Below are 17,132 nucleotides of genomic sequence, written 5' to 3' on the forward strand. Positions count from 1 at the left end.
GGTCTTCAGTCATCGTCTGTGGTCCCAGACCAGGCCTGCATCAGCCAGCGGTTCCTGCAGGGAACCATCATCGCCCTGGTGGTGGTCATGGCCTTCAGGTGACTTGTCCCCCAGACTCTGGGGGCGGCTGGCCGGGGACATTGGGCTGCCCACGGGCCCAGGCCTGGGGGAAGAGGAAGGCTGGGCCTGGGAGATGAAGTGGCTGAGGTCTCAGGGAAGGAAGGGGGGCTGCCTCGTTCTGTCTCCTCCCCCTGGGACTGGGGAGACCCGCGTACAGGCATCACTTGGGAGTCCAGCCCCTGGGACCAAAAACCACAGGCCCCATCCTGGAGAGAGGGCGCTGGATGGCGGCTCCAGCTCTAACAATGGCCCCTTCCTGTGGCTCCCAGCGTGGTGTCCATGTCTACACTGTATGTGCTGAGCCTGCGCACCGAGGAGGACCTGGTGGAAACTGATGGGTATGTCCCTGGAGGCCTGGCTGCGGGGCCATCGCCAGGCCGGGCGGGGCTTTGGTGGGCAGCCCAGGGTAGGAGGAGCCCTGGAGGCTGTCTCCTCTAAAGGGGGTCCCACCTCAGGCTCTTAGCCCGCCAGGGGTTTGTGGGGGCGGGTGGGAAGGCCTCTCTGGAAGGGGGGCAGCTGCTTCGCAGTCCTACCGAAGCTGATGTCTCTCCCTGGCCTACTCAGTGCTCCTCCAGGTAGCTGGGCCTCTGAGTGGCAGGGGGCATCTGAGGGGCCCAGGTTAGAACAGGGGGTAGGGGAAGGAGGGCCGGGGTGGGGCCTTGGGCTCTTCTGCCCACTGTCACCCTCAGTCCTTGGGCCATCTCTGACCGTGTCTTCTCTTTCTCTCCTCCCCTGTGCCTGCCCCCTCTTTTCCTCTCTGCTGCCCCTTAGCTCTTTTGCCGTGTCCACTTCCTGTCTTCTGGCCCTGCTCCGGCCCCAGCACCCTGGGGGGAGTGAGGCCATGTGCCCATGGTACGTGTCTGGACCAAGCCCTCTCCCTCCTGCCTCTGCCTCCTTTCTGCCTTCCTTGTCCACCTCCTCGCGCCCCTCCCACTTCTCTGGGACTCCCAGGCCTCCTGCTCAGGCTCTCCCAGCCCCTCTGAGCTCAGCCCACCCTTCCCCAGCAGGTCCAGCCAGAGCTTTGGGACCACTCAGCTCCGACAGTCCCCTGTGACCACTGGGCGGCCGGGCACACGGCCCTCTCTGCTGCTGGGTGCGTGCCGAGGCGTGGGTTTGGAGGGATGGGATGGGGAGAGGTGGCTGTGTTCTGGGTCGGGGGGCTCTGCTGCCCCACTCCGGCTCATACAGCCTCTGGCTTCCTCAGTTACCACTGGCCCGACCAGCTCGGCCCCAGCTCCAGCCCTCCGCACCTTGGACCTGTGCTCCAGCCGCCCCTGCCCAGTCGTCTGCTGCTCCTCGCCCAGCCCCAGCCCCACCACTGACCCTAGCCTTGGCCCCAGCTTTAATCCTGGCCATGGTCTCAGCCCCAGTCCCGGCCCCTCCACCAACCGCTCAGGTATGGCTCGCTTGGGGCCAGGTTTTGGGTTGGAGGGGTTTTTACAGGACGCCTGAGAAAGGCCCCAAAGACTCATTGGTGGGAGGGTCTGGTCTCCTGGAGCCCAGAATGAGGCTCTGGAGAAAGACTGGGGGTTCCCCCTGCGGAGACCAGGAGATAGAAGGGAGTCACCCAGAGTCCAGTCGGGCCCTCAAGACAGCTGGGCAGGAGGCAGCCCGTGCCTGCCTCTCAGCCTGTGCCTGGTTCTCTCCACAGGCCCCAGCCAGATGGCCCTGCTGCCAGTCACCAACATCAGAGCCAAGTCCTGGGGCCTGTCGGCCAATGGCATTGGCTACTTCAAGCATCCAAAGAACTCGGACCCTGTGGCCAGCCCTGTGGTCCCCTTTCCTGGAGGCCAGGGCAAAGCCAAGAACAGCCCTAGCCTTGGTCTCCATGTCCGGGGCCGCCGAGGGGCCCCTCAGCTTGGCCTGAGCCCTGCTCAGCCCACCCAGGCCCGGAGCCAGCCAGGTACCTGCCCTACCCCCTCCCCCGCTCAGCCCAACCCGGCAAGGCTCACTGGCCAGGGCCCATTTCAACCCATCACCAGAATACCTGGGTGCAGAATTGGCAGTCGACAGACATTTGCTGAGCATTACTAAGTCCCAGGAGTCAGGCCAGGCTGATTATATAGCGTTATATCGATCGCCTCGTTTAATCTTCACAACACTCCTGCGAGAAAGGAACCATCCCCATTGTTCAGATGAGGAAATGGAAACTGGGGTGAAGTGACTTGCCCAGGGTCATACAGCTTTTTAGCAGCAGAGGTGGAATTTGATCCCAAGTCCACGTGGCTCCTTTTATGTCACCATGCCAGGGCAAGAAGGGTACTGTTCAGGGTCCCCCCAATTTTCCAAACCTCAAACCTTTGGTTTTAACAAAGCTAGGGGACCCTTCATTGGTTTTCAAACCGGGTTTCTCTGAAGTATCCCCGGGGCTGCCTTGGAGGTTGAAGGGGAGGCTGAGAACCTTCCTGGCTTCAACCAGGCACCTCTGCTCTAGGTATTGGGCCTCCTCATCAACTTCCATTTGATGGGTTTTGTGGCTTAAAGAGAAAAAAAAAAAAAAAACTTAGAAACTGTGGTTTGCCGAGATTGAAGTTCAGAGTGATGGGGAAACCCCACGGGGTAGATGCTTACCAGGCAGCCGTTTCCTGGGCCCCTTCTCTGTGAGTGGCTCCGTACAGGGCACCGGGGGTGATGGAGACGGATGTGCCCTGCCCCCAAGGGCTCACAGACACGAAAACAGCAGTGTGGTGAGGCTCTGAGGGGACACACAGGCAGCTTGGCGACTAGGGAGGGCACAGAATCCAGACTGAGGTGGGGAGGTGATCAGGGGAGGCTTTCCTGGAGGAGGCGACATTGAAGCTGAGTCTCTGAAGGACAGTGGGGCCCTGATTTGTGTGTGTGAATACTCCCGCCATGGCAGATTTCAAGCTACCAACTTGCTGTCACTGCACCCCGAGTTGGGAAGAGATGTGTGCGGTCAGGAACAGGAGCCTGAAGAGCGGGCTCCTGTACGCCCCGTGCAGGGGATACGGAAGACCCATCCCTACTTCTGGGTGTTCTGGGTCCGTCAAGGAGGCACACCTCAGGCTCATGGGAACTGCGTAGTCCTAGGGCTGCTGGGGAAGATGGTGACCCCAGCCGTTGTGAGCGTCTGGAAAGAATAACCTGAAATTTATTCCTGCTGAGGTGTGAATGACTGATGCGAGTCTCGGCAAGGACAGGTTTGGCTGCTTCTCATTTGTGTCCCGTCTTGTCACCCTCCTTCCTGCGCCAGTGGCCTCTCTCCTTGCAGACCCAGTGCCGTCCCTGACCTCCATCCAGGTGCTGGAGAATTCGATGCCCATCACGTCCCAGTACTGCTCCTCAGAGGACGCCTGCAGGTGGGCTTGGCTACCTCCCTCCCCCAGCACCCAGGACAGGTTCCCTCTGGTAACATGAGCCCAGGCGGTCCAGGTGTTCAGATCTTGCTCCCCTCAGGGAGGAACTTCCCCCTCAAGGTGGGGCAGCGTCTTTCCAGGCCCCTGAAGGGCTCCACTGTAGACTGGGGGCTGAGGAGTTGATGGGAGTGGGGGGGGGAAGGGTGGCCTTGGGTTGAGCAGTCAGCTTTGCCCTTTCAGGCCTGGAAACTTCACCTACCACATCCCCATCAGCAGCAGCACCCCGCTGCACCTCCGCCTGACCCTGCAGATGAAGTGAGTGCTGCCGTGGGGGATGGAGACCCAGTAGTCCCAGGCAACTGGGGGAGGGGGCGGAGGACGGGTGCTAGCTTTATTGCCTGCTCCATGCTTCACTGGCTGTGTGACCTGGCAACCTCCAGGCATCGGTTCCTCATCTGTGAAATGGGCTGCTGCCTCCCAGGGGCTGTGAAGGCTGTGTGGGACGGTGGATGGGAAAGGATTTGTAGCCGTCTGGAGCCTTGACGGCTACGCATCATTTTCAGGCTGTGAGGATTCAGTGCCCTGTTTCACCGGGGTGAGGGAGGTAGAGTGGAGGGCTGGCTGGGAGCGGGCTGGGGTGGAGGAGCTCAGAACCCCACTTCCCTGCTAACTGGGTCTCTCCCAGCTCCTCGGCCCCCGTGTCCGTGGTGCTGTGCAGCTTGATGTCAAAGGAGGAGCCGTGTGAGGAGGGGGGCTTTCCACAGAGCCTCCATGCCCACCAGGACACCCAGGTAGGAGACTGGGAAGCTGTGGGCCAGCCAGGCCGGAGCTTCCTCCCCCCGGCACATCTGGGCTCCCAAGCGGGAGAGGAGAGGGAGCCGGAGTCAAGAGTGCAGGCATCTCCACAAAGGACACTTTGGGGCCTGGGCCTCCGTGTCTCAGGGAGGGGGGCATGCGTGCACCGCTCACCGCTGAGTGTCTCCCGGCCCTGTCCCTGCCCTGACGAAAGCCTGGGGAGGAAGACAGTTCCACAAGGCCTAACCTGGGGTGAGCACAATGGTGGAGACCGGGAGGGCGTGCGGAGGGCGTCCTGGGAGCCTGTGGCAGGGAGAGCTGACCTTGTGTGGTCTCAGGGTCAGGCCAGCTGCCCCCAAGTCATGTTTGATTGAGATGAGACCTGAAGGGCAATATGGGATCAGCTGGGGAAAGGAAAGGGGACAGCATCCCAGGAGTAGGGGAACAGCGGGTGCAGAGGCCTGGCAGCCAGGGAGAGCATGGCGCGCTGGCAGAGCTGGAAACGTGGCGAGGGCCGTGCGCCAGGGGAGACGGGAAGGAGGCTGGACCTGAAGCTCGGGCGGGGGCGGTGGCATGGTTCCATCTGTGACTTTGGAAGGTCTCTTGGGCTGTGTGGAGGGGGCTGCCTCCTGGTCTGGGAACCTGTCACCGTCCGGCTCCTCTCTGGCCATGTGACCCGAAGTTGTGACTCTCAGCACAGGTTAAGGAAATTTCTTCTCACCCACTCGTGTGTTTATTCAACAAATATCTATTGGGGCATCCTCTGTCCCAGGCCCTGCGCTGGGCCCAGCTGAGGGGAGACAGAGGTAGGGAAGAAACAGGCCTTGCCTTCCAAGAAAGCACTCTCTAGCCAGGGAGAAAAGAGGTGCAGAAAGTAGCTTGAGTAGAGGATGGAGTGGGTGAGAGCCCTGAAGAGGCTCAGGCCCTGGGCGGGGAGGGCTTGAATCCCAGCGTCGGTGGAGTTTAGGCAGGTAACTCAGCAGTGTCCTCGCCTGTAAGCAGCACCGCCTCAGTGGGTTGCAGTGTGGATGGGGTGAGTGAACTACTTGGATGTGCCCGGAGCACAGTGGTGAGAGGGAAGGCAGTAAGAGACCAGCGGCTGCGGGCCCACAGGTGCCTGGCACGCAGTACACACAGACGGTGGGTGCTGTTGCTCCCCGAAGTAGAAAGCGCGCCCTCCGATCTCTCTTCACGTCTCTGCTTCTCCGCTTTGTAAACCGTGCCACAGAACCAGGGCTGCGATGGCCATGGCGAGGGATGTCGGTTGGGATGGGGCAGGGGGTGGGGGGCTGCGCAGCTGTCCTGACTCCTCTCCCCCGCTCCCCCCTCTCCCTAGGGCACCTCCCACCAGTGGCCAGTAACCATCCTGTCCTTCCGCAGATTCACCTACCACTTCCGGGTGGCACTGCTGGTGAGCACTGGCACCCTGTCTGCCCCCAGAGGTTCAGGGTGGGGCTTGGGGGAAGAGGGGGGGGGGGACTGAAGATCACATGGCGGGACACGGGGCAGTGTCAGGCGACGTCAGCGGGGGGAGCGCCTCTGGCCCCCACCCCTGGAGCCACCTCACTGGTTCCCACTGCCCTTCCCCCCAGGGTCAGGCCAACTGCAGCTTGGAGGCCCCGGTCTGGCCGGCCGCAGACTACTACTTCCACTTCTACCGCCTGTGTGACTGAGCTGCCCTCGGAGGCAGCGCCACAGCAGGGCCCGGGGGTCCCCGGGCGCCCCCTCCACACTGGATGCCATGGTGTTACACTGGAGCCTGCCGCTGGCACCTCCGCGGAGGAGGTGAGGTGGCTCGGCCCTCCCCGCGCCTGGTGACACTGGAAGTCCTCACACTGGAGCTGCTAGTCCTGCTGGCGGTGCCCCCAGACCACGGAGGGCGCTGGAGGGAGACCTGCGGGCCCAGGCCGGCCCGATTCACGTGTGTCCGGATACGGCCGATGGAGGGCTGGCGGGCGGCAGCGCCCCAGAGGCGGGGGAAGCCCGTGACTCGGCCCAGAGCCCCCCCTTCCTGCCTCCCCTTCTGCGACTGGGAGCCACCCCTCTTTTGGAGAGAGGACCCATCCGCCTTTGAGACCGGCGGGGGCTTGGCTCGAGCCCTCAGAGACTTGGCTGGACCCACGAGTCAGTGGAGGGCGGACAGCCCTTACCCTTGAAGCTGCTCCCTGGGGAGGGCTAGGTGGTGGACTTCTTAGGGTCTGACTGTTACTAGACTTGGACTTCTAAGCTTTAAGCACGGCCCAGGAGGTCTCTTCTCCCTGGGAGAGCTTGGCTCCAAGAGCTCCCAGGGCAGCTGAAGCCAGCCCTGGATGGGCTGACCGCGTGCCTTGTGTACACTTAGTGCCTGGCTGAACCAGGGGAGCCTGTGGGCCAGGTAAGCCTTGGACCCTTGAACCTGGAGTATCCCGAAGGGAAGGAAGTTCCCTGTGAGCCCCCAGATGGCGTTGCGGCCCCACGGCCTGGGCCCCTGGGAGCTTCCAGAGCTCACAGAGGTCTCTGAGCAGAGGAGCGGGAATCCCTGCAAGGCAGCAGGCCGGTCTTGTCTGGTGGGTGGATGCAAATAGCTTTTGCTGTTATTAATGAAATAATTACTAAAATGCACTTAAACCAGGGCAGGAGTGGAAGGATGGAGATGGAAAGCCCGGAGTGGGCCAGAGCCCTGGGGGGACACTTGAAAGGCAGGGCCCTGGCTCTGATCCGTCCCAGGGAGCCTTGAGACACCCATCCCACTCCCTACCACCAGGAGTGGCTTTTCCCTCCACTCTTGTCTGCTGGTGGCCTCACCTCCCCAGATTCAAGGGCTCCCGTGCTGGGCTTGGACAGCCAGGCTGGGGGCCCCATGCTCAGCAGTAGTCCCAGTTCTGCCCACTCCTCCCAGGAACAGAGTGGTGGGCTTGGGTTACAGAAGAAGTCTTATCTCAAGTGCCAATGTTAACCTTTCTTAGTGGGTATCTGGAGCTTTCTGAGGCCACATCCAGGCTCATGGAAGGAGAGTGGAAATCATTTCGCCGTGTCTGCCATGGGTTCACAAATGGGGATGGAAATGCTGTCCTCGCCTTGTGATATTCTGCCACCTCTTTGGGAGCCAGGCCTTGCCCCATCTACCTCTCATTCTCAGCTTTGAGTGGGAGGCCTTTCTGTGAGAGACCTGAATCTTGAAGAAGCCTAGGAACCGCGGGCCCCCTTCTGCTAGGGATGTCAAAGCACTTCTCCTCGGGATAGGGAAACACAGGGGGAATGGGGGTAGCAAGGATACCTCGCCTCCCAGCCCCCTCCCCAGTGTGGCCCCTCCTTCCGACATAGGAATTACATGGCTCCCCACACCATGCTGGCGGCCGAGGCCTACTTAGCGCTGCTCTGTTCTCCTTCCTCCCACTGGGGGAACCCTCCCTAAATGCCATAAAACTACCGAGCCCTGCCCCTTCTAATAGGATTCTGGGGCTTCCTCAGTGGGGGCACAAGTTCTTGGACCGCGGCCCCCCTGTACTTAACTGGAAGGTGACCCTCCACTGCCCCCTGGAGCCATCTGGACACAGCATCGCCCCAATCTGGTTGGCAGCTGGCTGTTTCCATGTCTGGGGAGGGGGTCCTCAGTGCTGTTTGGGGCCAAGGGGGGGGGGCGGGTGGTCAACCTTGGACTAAAGTTGCCTTAAGCCCAGTGAGGGAAAGGGGCTTCAGGGAAGGCCAGTGGGCCACCTGCTGGAGGCTGACAGCTGCCTGGCGGGCGCCGGTGAGTGGGTGTCTTGGCTCTCCACCCCCTACCCCTCCCCTCCTCTCTCCCCTTTGCATCTCCCCTCCCTTCCTCTCTCCCCTTTGCATCTCCCCTCCCCTCCTCTCTCCCCTTTGCATCTCCCCTCCCTTCCTCTCTCCCCTTTGCATCTCCCCTCCCCTCCTCTCTCCCCTTTGCATCTCCCCTCCCTTCCTCTCTCCCTACAGCATTTACTCCTGTAGCCACTGGGCCGATCTCCCCCACGCTTCAAGCTGTACACAGCACCTCTCAGTGCACAAGTGCCCCTGCCCACGTTCCAGCCCCGGGAAAGCCTGCGTGTGCATAGCGCGCCCCTTCCCTCCCACTTAACTCCCCCTTCCTGCCCCTGAGCTTTGACTCATATTTATCGCGTACCAACTCTGACTCTGGAGTGGGCAGAGGGAAGCAGCCCCAGGCCTGCTTGCTTCCTGTCCCCTGAACTGTTCTTTTCTGAAGTAAATATACGTATATAAATAAATGTATAAACACTGCTTTGTATCTGAGCTTGCCTCCCCGTCTTCTTGAGATTGTTCTGGTGGGAGATGGGGTCGCCTGAGGGCCTGGGACCAACTGGGGCCCCTGAGCCCGGTGGATGCTTCGTACCCCATTATCCCTCGTAGCTTCAGGCCCGGCTGGGGAACAGGATGCAGCAGCCCCTTCCCCTAGCCACACCCCATGGACCTACTGCTGCCCTGCCTGCGTTAACAGTAGCCACCTTAGGGTAAAGCTGAGCCTTTCGAGGGTCCCCGGCACCACTCAGAGGAGGGGACTGGCCCAGGGCAGACTTGACTGGTACGGGGTCCTACAGAATTTTACACTAGAAGCCACGGTGGAGGGCAGGCCCAGCCCCTTCCTATCCACAGGTGAGCCCTCAATTCTAAGGATAAGACACTCCCCATATCCCTCTCATAGGCAGAGGGCAGGGCTTCCCAGCAGCAGGAACCACCTGAAAGGCAGGAGAAATGGGAAGGGGTGGGACTGGGGAAGTCGTGGGTCCCAGCACCTGCACCACTCCCACCCCCAGGATGGGCACCAGGCAGGGCTGTCACACATCTGCCTTTATTGTGAGCAGCAGGTGGGACACTTCCGGCATAGTAAAAAAAACTAATTTACAAAAGCAGGGATTCAGTGAAGCTGCCTGGCTGGTACCTGAAAAAGAGGGGTATCAAAATGAGAGCAGTGACCCTTCTTTCCATCAGCTTTTCTCCCCAAACCCCTATGCTCCTGGGGCAAGGGCTGATGGGCACAGTCCTTTGAAGCAGGGCCACCAGAGCCAATTGACTCTAAGTGACCTGTTTGGTGGATTATCTGCAGCAAGGTTGCCGGTATTTTTTTTCAGTCAGTTAGTCAAAATTTATTTCAATGACTGAAAACGTTGAAACTAACTAAAATGCTACTCCTGGCAGCAAGTCCAGGATCCTGGCCCCTTGCTGGGTCACTCCCCAGAGGCTCTCCAATCACTGTGTACAACGGGTAAGAACGCAGATGTGTAACCACGGGAAGCCTGTGCCCACAGCCCTACGTAGTATATCCCAGAGCCAGGTCGAGGCCTTGGACAGTGTGGAGACCTCAGAACTGACAAAGGTGGTCCCACTTGGCTCAAATCCCCATTAGGGGACAGGGAAAGGGGCACGTGTGTGGTGTCCCTATCCATTCTGCTGAGTCTCACTCCATTAACCGAGGGGTCATGCAGGCCCAAGGACCCCGCTGATGTGGGCATGGGGAGGCCCCTCCAGTGTCCCACCCTGTCACTGCTCTTACCCTTGGGAGCTCATACGTAGATGCCGACCCAGAGCAGCAGGAAGAGCACTCCAAAGCCCATGAAGAGTGAAGCCACCAAAGAGATGAGGAGCTCTTTGTAGATATCCCGAGTGTATTTGGTGGAGGTGACCTCATAACTGGCAGGGCAATTAAGGAGAAGCAAAGGGATGGCTGGTCTGGCTCCGGGCAGAGGGGCCCAAGAGGTGACCTAGACTCTGGTGCTCCTACCACCCTTCCACCACCCATGAAGAAAATGAAGCCCAGAGGGGTTAGGTCACACAGCTAATGAGCGGCAGAGCTGGGACTGGCCCTCGTACCTCCTGACACCTGAGCGCACCACTCCTGACACCACTTTCCCAACTTCAGGTCCCCATGCCCAGCCTCCAGTGCAGCCAGCCCCTCTGCTCACCGTCCTGGAAATCGGAAGAGCGAATTGAGCTCACCTGAACCTGGAAAATAAGGCCACAACCTGACTTTGGACGTCAACAGCCTTCCCTCAACCTCCTTACCATCCCCCATCGCCACACCGGAACAAAACCGGCAGGGTGCATGTACCCAGCATGGTTCCTCCCTCAGTTTCCCACCTCACTAATTCTGCCCCACTGGCTGCTCAGTGAAAGGATACACGAAGAACCAGGCGGTGAAGAACATGCCAATGGCCAACAGCACCACGGTCAGATGCGGAAAGACAGCCGGGTTCACTGGACTGGTGTATCTGCTCATGGCCTCAAGCTCCTAAGGGAAGGCGTGAGATCAGAGCCATCAAAGAATCCCATGACCTCAGTCTGGGGGGACTATGGGGTTATCACGGAGCCTCGTGCTGCTGTGACTGCTAGAAGCTTATTTCGGCTTGGGAAATGTGGAAATCCTTCAGAACCACCATCAAATGATTCCGTTTGGGAATGACAACAATTACATCTTAAACTAAGGTGGCACTTCGTCTTTTCAATATGAGACAAGATGGGCAGCTGAGAGTCGGAGGCTGAGGCACAGAAGGTGACTGATTAGCTACAGATCAATGGTCCTTAACATTTTCTGAGGCCACCGGCCACCATGAAAAAAACGTGATGAAAGGTATGGACTCTTTGCCTGGGACAAACCGCATACAAGAAAAAGTTTGCTTATGATTTTAGGAGCTTTATGGACCCATGTCTGTAGACTTCCAGTTCAGAATCCCTGCTGAAAGACAGACTCTGGACTGGTACCCAGATCTCAACTCCTAATCTTGTATTCTTCCCACTACACAATTAAGGAATCTCAGGACCTACAGGCAAAAGACATAAGTTAAAATTCTGGGGCTTCACTGGTGGCGCAGTGGTTAAGAATCCGCCTGCCAACGCAGGGGACATGGCTTCGAGCCCTGGTCCGGGAAGACCCCATGTGCCGTGGAGCAACTAAGCCCGTGCACCACAACTACTGAGTCTGCGCTCTAGAGCTCGCGAGCCACAACTACTGCGTGCCTAGAGCCCAGGCTCTGCAACAAGAGAAGCCACCGCAATGAGAAGCCCAGGCACCGCAACGAAGAGTAGCCCCCACTTGCTGCAACTAGAGAAAGCCCAAGTGCAGCAATGAAGACCCAAGGCAGCCAAAAATAAAATAAATTAAATAAATTAAAAGTAAGTAAATAAACAAAGTGATTATAATAACAAAGTGATTATAATAATAACTCTCTCACAAGGCTGATGTATGATTTAAGAAAGGCGACAAACGCAATAGCATCTAACTCACTGCCTGGCATAGAGTAGTTGCTCAATAGGTGTTTGTTTCCCTCCCAAGGTTACAGGGAAGATTATGAGATAATGCTTGTGAAAGAGGGCTGTAAACGTAAAGTTCTGTACAAATGTTAACTCCCATTGTCACCCACCAGCCAACGCTTCTAAAATCCAGAACACAACAACTCTAGAGAAGTAAATTGACCTCATTGTTCTCAGAGACACTGGAATTCAATTCAGTAAACATTTATGCCCCCCTAAAAATGGTAAAGACAATCGCTGCCATTGATTGAGCCTCCAATTGCTGGCCCCGTGTTTGGCACTGGAAATACAAAGATGAATAGACATCATCCCAGGGCTAGAGGCACGTCAGATGGTGGTCACTAGGAGGCGTGGCAAATAACATAGAAGTCCACGACACGTGGCAAGAGGTCTGTACATAGGTTGCGAGGCTCCCAGGAGAAAGAGGACAAGTGCCCGAGACAGTTGTTAGTACTTCATCAAGAAGGTGACTTTTGCCCGGGACCGTATAGTATGAGTACGAGTTCGGCAGGCGGGAAAAACTTTGCAGATAGAGGTAACAGATTGATCACAAGTAACAGAGATAAAAGCTCGAAGGTATTAGAAATGCTCCCCATGCTCCTCATCCTTATAAATCGTTACACCAGAAACCCAGTGCGATCAAAACCTCAGCCTAAGGACTCCATGGCAAGGGGCTTCCCTTCCCCGCCCCTCAGCCCAAGCCGAAGGATCCAGGAGCCTCCAGCCCTCTGGACCTCGGACATCTGAGGCTTCTGCGAGAAAAACAGGGCGCGGGACGGGCCCCGAGGGGTCCCCAAAGTCCCATCCGGAACTCCCCTCAACCCTCTCACCATTTTGCCAGGCACAGGATAAACCGCCGCTCAGCCACCGGAAGAACACGTCGGCAGGAGCAGGCGCGCTGCTCAGCCGGAAGAGGAAGTGCAGCTGCACAGGTGGCATTGTGGGATTTGTAGTCGTGTGGTTTCGGGTGTGGCGGGATCTGGGGCCTGCGGGGCGACCGTGGTGGAGTGGGAGCAAGCGGTAGAGAAGGGTAGGGTCGGCTCGCTGAGCGAGTCCGTTCACCCTGGCGGGACTGTTTGTCGTGAGAGAAGCTGGCCGAGAGGGCCGGGGCCTGTACTACACTTCCCAGGAGGCTGTGCGCCGCGGCAGGTCACGTGACGGGAGCGCGGGCTTTGGAAGGCGGCGGACTGAGAGGGTATCAGCGGCTAGTGCCTAGGAGGCGGCGGCGCTGAGGAGGGAGTTGGGCTGAGATCTTTCCTGGGCCACGCCGGAGCGCCCCAGAAGCCAGGTGAGACCCTCCGGAAGCGTCTCCGAGAGCGGCGGGCCGTTTTGCCCCGGGTGCTGGGGAAGACCGGCGGCTGCCGCGGGCGGGGCGGAGCGAGCGCGGGATTCGCAGTCAGGCGGGCCCGCCACTTCTCCCGCTATGAGCCCAGGGCCAGTCGCTTAACTTCCGAGCTTCTTTCATCATTTGTAGAAAGAAGATAACTCCCAGCTCATGAGGTCGTTGTGTATTGTGACTAAGCTCCTGGAGGAGAGACATTTTTTTGAGCTGCACTCGTTCACATCCCTTTCCTGCCTGCGTTTGTCGGACGTAGGGGGAGGATGCCCGGCTAACGAGGCGTTGTCCCCTCGGTCCACGTTCTAGCAAAGCAGGCAGCTTGAGGCACGAACCAAAGGATCGAGTGGGTTCTGCAGGGAGAACGTTTACAGAGCACCTAATGTTTGTCGGGGGTTTTTTGTCTGTTATCTCAGTTAACTCTCAGGAGGCCTTAGTATTAATTGAGTGGATTTCCTTACCGGACTGTACGTTTCTTGACGATGGGAGCCTTGTCTTGTTCTTCTCATCTTCCGAGGTGCTGACTTGGTGTCGTTTTGTTGTGCTAGATACGTTTAGCCGAGGGCGTGAAGTTGGTGAGATAGCACCCCTGGTAACCCTTCCTCCTTTTGCATCCTTTAAGTTCTTCCTTGTCTTACCTGCCTTTCTCTTTTAGCTGTCTCTCTGTATTGCTATGGGAATTCAAGGACTGGCCAAACTGATTGCCGACGTGGCCCCCAGTGCCATCCGGGAGAATGACATCAAGAGCTACTTTGGCCGCAAGGTGGCTATCGATGCCTCCATGAGCATTTATCAGTTCCTAATAGCTGTTCGCCAAGGGGGGGATGTGCTGCAGAATGAGGAGGGTGAGACCACCAGCCACCTGATGGGCATGTTCTACCGCACCATCCGCATGATGGAGAACGGCATCAAGCCCGTGTACGTCTTTGACGGCAAGCCGCCACAGCTCAAGTCAGGGGAGCTGGCCAAACGCAGCGAGCGGCGGGCTGAGGCGGAGAAGCAGCTGCAGCAGGCCCAGGCTGCTGGGGCCGAAGGGGAGGTGGAGAAGTTTACGAAGCGGCTGGTGAAGGTCACCAAGCAGCACAATGATGAGTGCAAGCATCTCCTGAGCCTCATGGGCATCCCATACCTCGATGCGCCCAGCGAGGCTGAGGCCAGCTGTGCCGCCCTGGTGAAGGCCGGCAGAGTCTATGCCGCGGCCACCGAGGACATGGATTGCCTGACCTTTGGCAGCCCTGTGCTCATGCGGCACCTGACCGCTAGCGAGGCCAAGAAGCTGCCCATCCAGGAGTTCCACCTGAGCCGGATTCTGCAGGAGCTGGGCCTGAGCCAGGAGCAGTTTGTGGATCTGTGCATCCTGCTGGGCAGCGACTACTGTGAGACCATTCGGGGCATTGGGCCCAAACGGGCCGTGGACCTCATCCAGAAGCACAAGAGCATCGAGGAGATCGTGCGTCGGCTCGACCCCAACAAGTACCCTGTGCCAGAAAACTGGCTCCACAAGGAGGCCCAGCAGCTCTTCCTGGAGCCCGAGGTGCTGGACCCGGAATCTGTGGAGCTGAAGTGGAGCGAGCCAAATGAAGAAGAGCTCGTCAAGTTCATGTGTGGTGAAAAGCAGTTCTCCGAGGAGCGAATCCGCAGCGGGGTCAGGAGGCTGAGCAAGAGCCGCCAGGGCAGCACCCAGGGCCGCCTGGATGATTTCTTCAAGGTGACTGGCTCCCTGTCTTCAGCTAAGCGCAAGGAGCCAGAACCCAAGGGGTCCGCTAAGAAGAGGGCAAAGACTGGGGCAGCAGGGAAGTTCAAAAGGGGAAAATAAACGGGTTTCCCTTCATTATACCTCCTTGACCCCAGAATATCTGCCGTGTTGTACCCGCAAGAGTTGGCGCTGGAGAGACCTCCGTGGGGGTGGGGAGGGGCTTGCATTGCTTCCCTAGCACCACCCTGCTCAGTAGTGCTTTTCCCTTTGTTACTTGATCTCATGGCAGGAAGGCCACAGAGGTTTGTTGTTTTCTTCTTTTTTAGCTCAGGAAAGTATGTCAGGCTCAAGCCACCTCTCAGGCAATTTAATGGACACTGAATCCATTGTTAGTGAAAGTGATAGCAGCAAGTTTTGAAGAAGAAAGAGGGAGATAAATGGTGGAGACAAAAGACTGGAAATGATTTCCTGCCTGGCCAACTGGTGGCTGGTGGGAGGTGACCGTGGGACTAGACTGTGCTTCTCTTTGGCTCAGCCGTGACCCACCCTGAAGGATAGCCATCAGGAAGACGCAGTCTTAAACAGATGGGAAGAGCTGCCGAGAAATAAGATAGGCAGAGTCCCTGGAGTTGGCAACAAGGGTTTGATTACCAGCTGTGTGTCCTGAGGTGGGCAGAAACTTGAACTTGCTATGTACACAACTCTAGTTTTCACAGTGGTTATTCAGAGGCATAAAGTGGTGGTGCTTCACATGGCCTCTGAGGCAGTTGAGTTGAAACTTTGGGATAAGATGCTGGGTTTTTTGTTGTGAAAGATATGAGGAGAAAAGAGTCAATAAAATTATAAAAGTAACCAGAATGTCCTGTTCTTTGAGAACATTTGAAGACATCTCAAGTGCCCCAGGTTTCAGGCAGTATAAAATATTCTTTTCACTCCAAGTTAACGTGCTGGAATTGCACTGTAGTAATGGGTGGTTTGAGAGTGGCCACAAGATGGCACCGTGCTCCATAGAATGGCCAAAGCAGCTTTGGCAGTACTTCAGCCATTTAGAGGATGCCTAGTTTATCTTGCTGGGAAAGGAGTTTTAATAAATTGAACGAATTTCCAGTTTTCCACCTACTGTGTGAGATAGAGGAGCTCCTTTGAGAAATCCTCACAATTTAGATCAACTACTTCATAGCATCCAAGCATTTACTTCACCAGTTTGTAAATCGTGAAAGCTGCCATTCAAAAATCACTTTCTTAAAAAAAAAAAAAAAATCACTTTCTTGTTCCCTTTGTGACGTCAACTTCAGGTTACTGTATTTCATAGAGGTGGAATGTTTTTGTACTGAAATTTTTATAATCCTAATAAAACTTGATGGGGGCTGTCCTGCCTGTTTGAGTTTCTAATTCTGTAGCATTCCTATCACTTACTGCCATTTAAAGTTAACCAAGGACGCTTAAGTGGTCTGAAATTTAAGTTGACAATATTTCAACAGATTAAGCAGGTAGAAGACTAAAGACTAGTTTTCAAACTCTTGATCTTAGTTATCTGTTCACTGCTGTCTCTAGCAGTTGACAAATGAAACCAATTTGCCAGATTGAAGCAAGCCACACAACTTATTTGAGCTCTGTTTTTTTTTTTTTGGCTGCACCACGCAGCATGTGAGATCTTCATTCCCCGACCAGAGCTCAGACCTGTGCCCCCTGCAGTGGAAGTGTGGAGTCCTAACCACTGGACCGCCAGGGAATTTCCCTGAGCTCCATTTTCTCATTCAGGTAATTTGATTCTAAGCCTGCAGTAATGGTGATGGGGCCCAGAGGTGGGAAGACTTAGGTGTTACCACCTCAGCGCAGTGGCTCTAGTTAAGGGCCTGTCCCCTGTGGTAGCAGATAGCGTGGTTTGTTTTCCTTTTGTTTTTGAAGTTGAGTTACCTGGTCTTTTCCAGTTTATTAACCACTGCAGGGAAAATCAATCCTGCAAATTCTATTTAGCACTTTTTTAAAAAATAAATTTATTTTTATTTATATTTATTTTTGGCTGCACTGGGTCTAAGTAGCTGCGCGGGCTTTCTCTAGTTGCAGCGAGTGGGGGCTACTCTTCGTTGTGGTGCGCGGGCTTCTCATTGCGGTGGCTTCTCTTGTTGCAGAGCATGTGCTCTAGGCACGCGGGCTCAGTAGTTGTGGCTCGCGGGCCCTAGAGCACAGGCTCAGTAGTTGTGGCGCATTAGTTGCTCTGCGGCATGTGGGATCTTCCCAGACCAGGGCTTGAACCCGTGTCCCCTGCATTGGCAGGTGGATTCTTAACCATTGCGCCACCAGGGAAGTCCTGGCACATTCTAATATTCTCGCTTGGAGAGGAGAGCTGTTCTAGTAGGGCAGTGGTTAAAAGGGCATTGCTTTGCAGTCCAGCTCTGAGGTGTTATGCCTTACAGAGATTTAGGCAAAAAGGAAACTTATGGAGACTACCTACACAGACTATCAGAGTTTAAAAGGGTGAGGGCATCGCCTCATGGTAGAAGGAAGCAGTGCACTAAACACTAGAATTCACTAGCGCACACAGTCTAGCATTGGAACACGTGGGTATCATGGGAATGGGCTGGCCTTTCTTCTCCTTGCCACA

General features: G+C 56.6%; 3 protein-coding genes across 8 annotated transcripts in view; 2 read left to right on the forward strand and 1 right to left on the reverse strand.

Moving 5' to 3' along the window:
• Positions 1–8,030, forward strand: part of MYRF (myelin regulatory factor) — a 32,889-nt gene extending 24,859 nt beyond the window's left edge. Inside the window, exons 17-27 of one of the 6 annotated variants that reach the window (XM_036862413.1) lie at positions 10–98; positions 390–458; positions 892–972; positions 1,125–1,213; positions 1,325–1,516; positions 1,772–2,023; positions 3,353–3,440; positions 3,678–3,752; positions 4,123–4,228; positions 5,569–5,643; positions 5,825–8,030. In XM_036862413.1, coding sequence (XP_036718308.1) covers positions 10–98; positions 390–458; positions 892–972; positions 1,125–1,213; positions 1,325–1,516; positions 1,772–2,023; positions 3,353–3,440; positions 3,678–3,752; positions 4,123–4,228; positions 5,569–5,643; positions 5,825–5,905 — 1,197 coding nt within the window. In that variant the 3' untranslated portion in view covers positions 5,906–8,030. Of the gene's footprint in view, positions 1–9; positions 99–389; positions 459–891; positions 973–1,124; positions 1,214–1,324; positions 1,517–1,771; positions 2,024–3,334; positions 3,441–3,677; positions 3,753–4,122; positions 4,229–5,568; positions 5,644–5,824 lie in introns of all 6 variants that reach the window. The other 5 variants (XM_036862412.1, XM_036862414.1, XM_036862416.1 and 2 more) reach the window with 5 other exon arrangements.
• A 993-nt stretch (positions 8,031–9,023) lies between these two features.
• On the reverse strand, positions 9,024–12,413 carry TMEM258 (transmembrane protein 258). Its single transcript, XM_036861038.1, has 4 exons — positions 12,326–12,413; positions 10,367–10,476; positions 9,742–9,878; positions 9,024–9,129 (listed from the first exon to the last, which is right to left on the reverse strand). The coding sequence occupies exons 1-3, from the start codon at positions 12,326–12,328 to the stop codon at positions 9,752–9,754; spliced, it is 240 nt and encodes a 79-aa protein (XP_036716933.1). The 5' UTR covers positions 12,329–12,413; the 3' UTR covers positions 9,024–9,129; positions 9,742–9,751.
• A 104-nt stretch (positions 12,414–12,517) lies between these two features.
• On the forward strand, positions 12,518–15,895 carry FEN1 (flap structure-specific endonuclease 1). The gene is made up of 2 exons (XM_036862292.1): positions 12,518–12,783; positions 13,487–15,895. The coding sequence occupies exon 2, from the start codon at positions 13,505–13,507 to the stop codon at positions 14,645–14,647; it is 1,143 nt and encodes a 380-aa protein (XP_036718187.1). The 5' UTR covers positions 12,518–12,783; positions 13,487–13,504; the 3' UTR covers positions 14,648–15,895.
• Positions 15,896–17,132: the final 1,237 nt, after the last annotated feature.

This window comes from Balaenoptera musculus, chromosome 8 (genome assembly GCF_009873245.2).
Source record: "Balaenoptera musculus isolate JJ_BM4_2016_0621 chromosome 8, mBalMus1.pri.v3, whole genome shotgun sequence".
Classification (NCBI taxonomy): domain Eukaryota; kingdom Metazoa; phylum Chordata; class Mammalia; order Artiodactyla; family Balaenopteridae; genus Balaenoptera; species Balaenoptera musculus.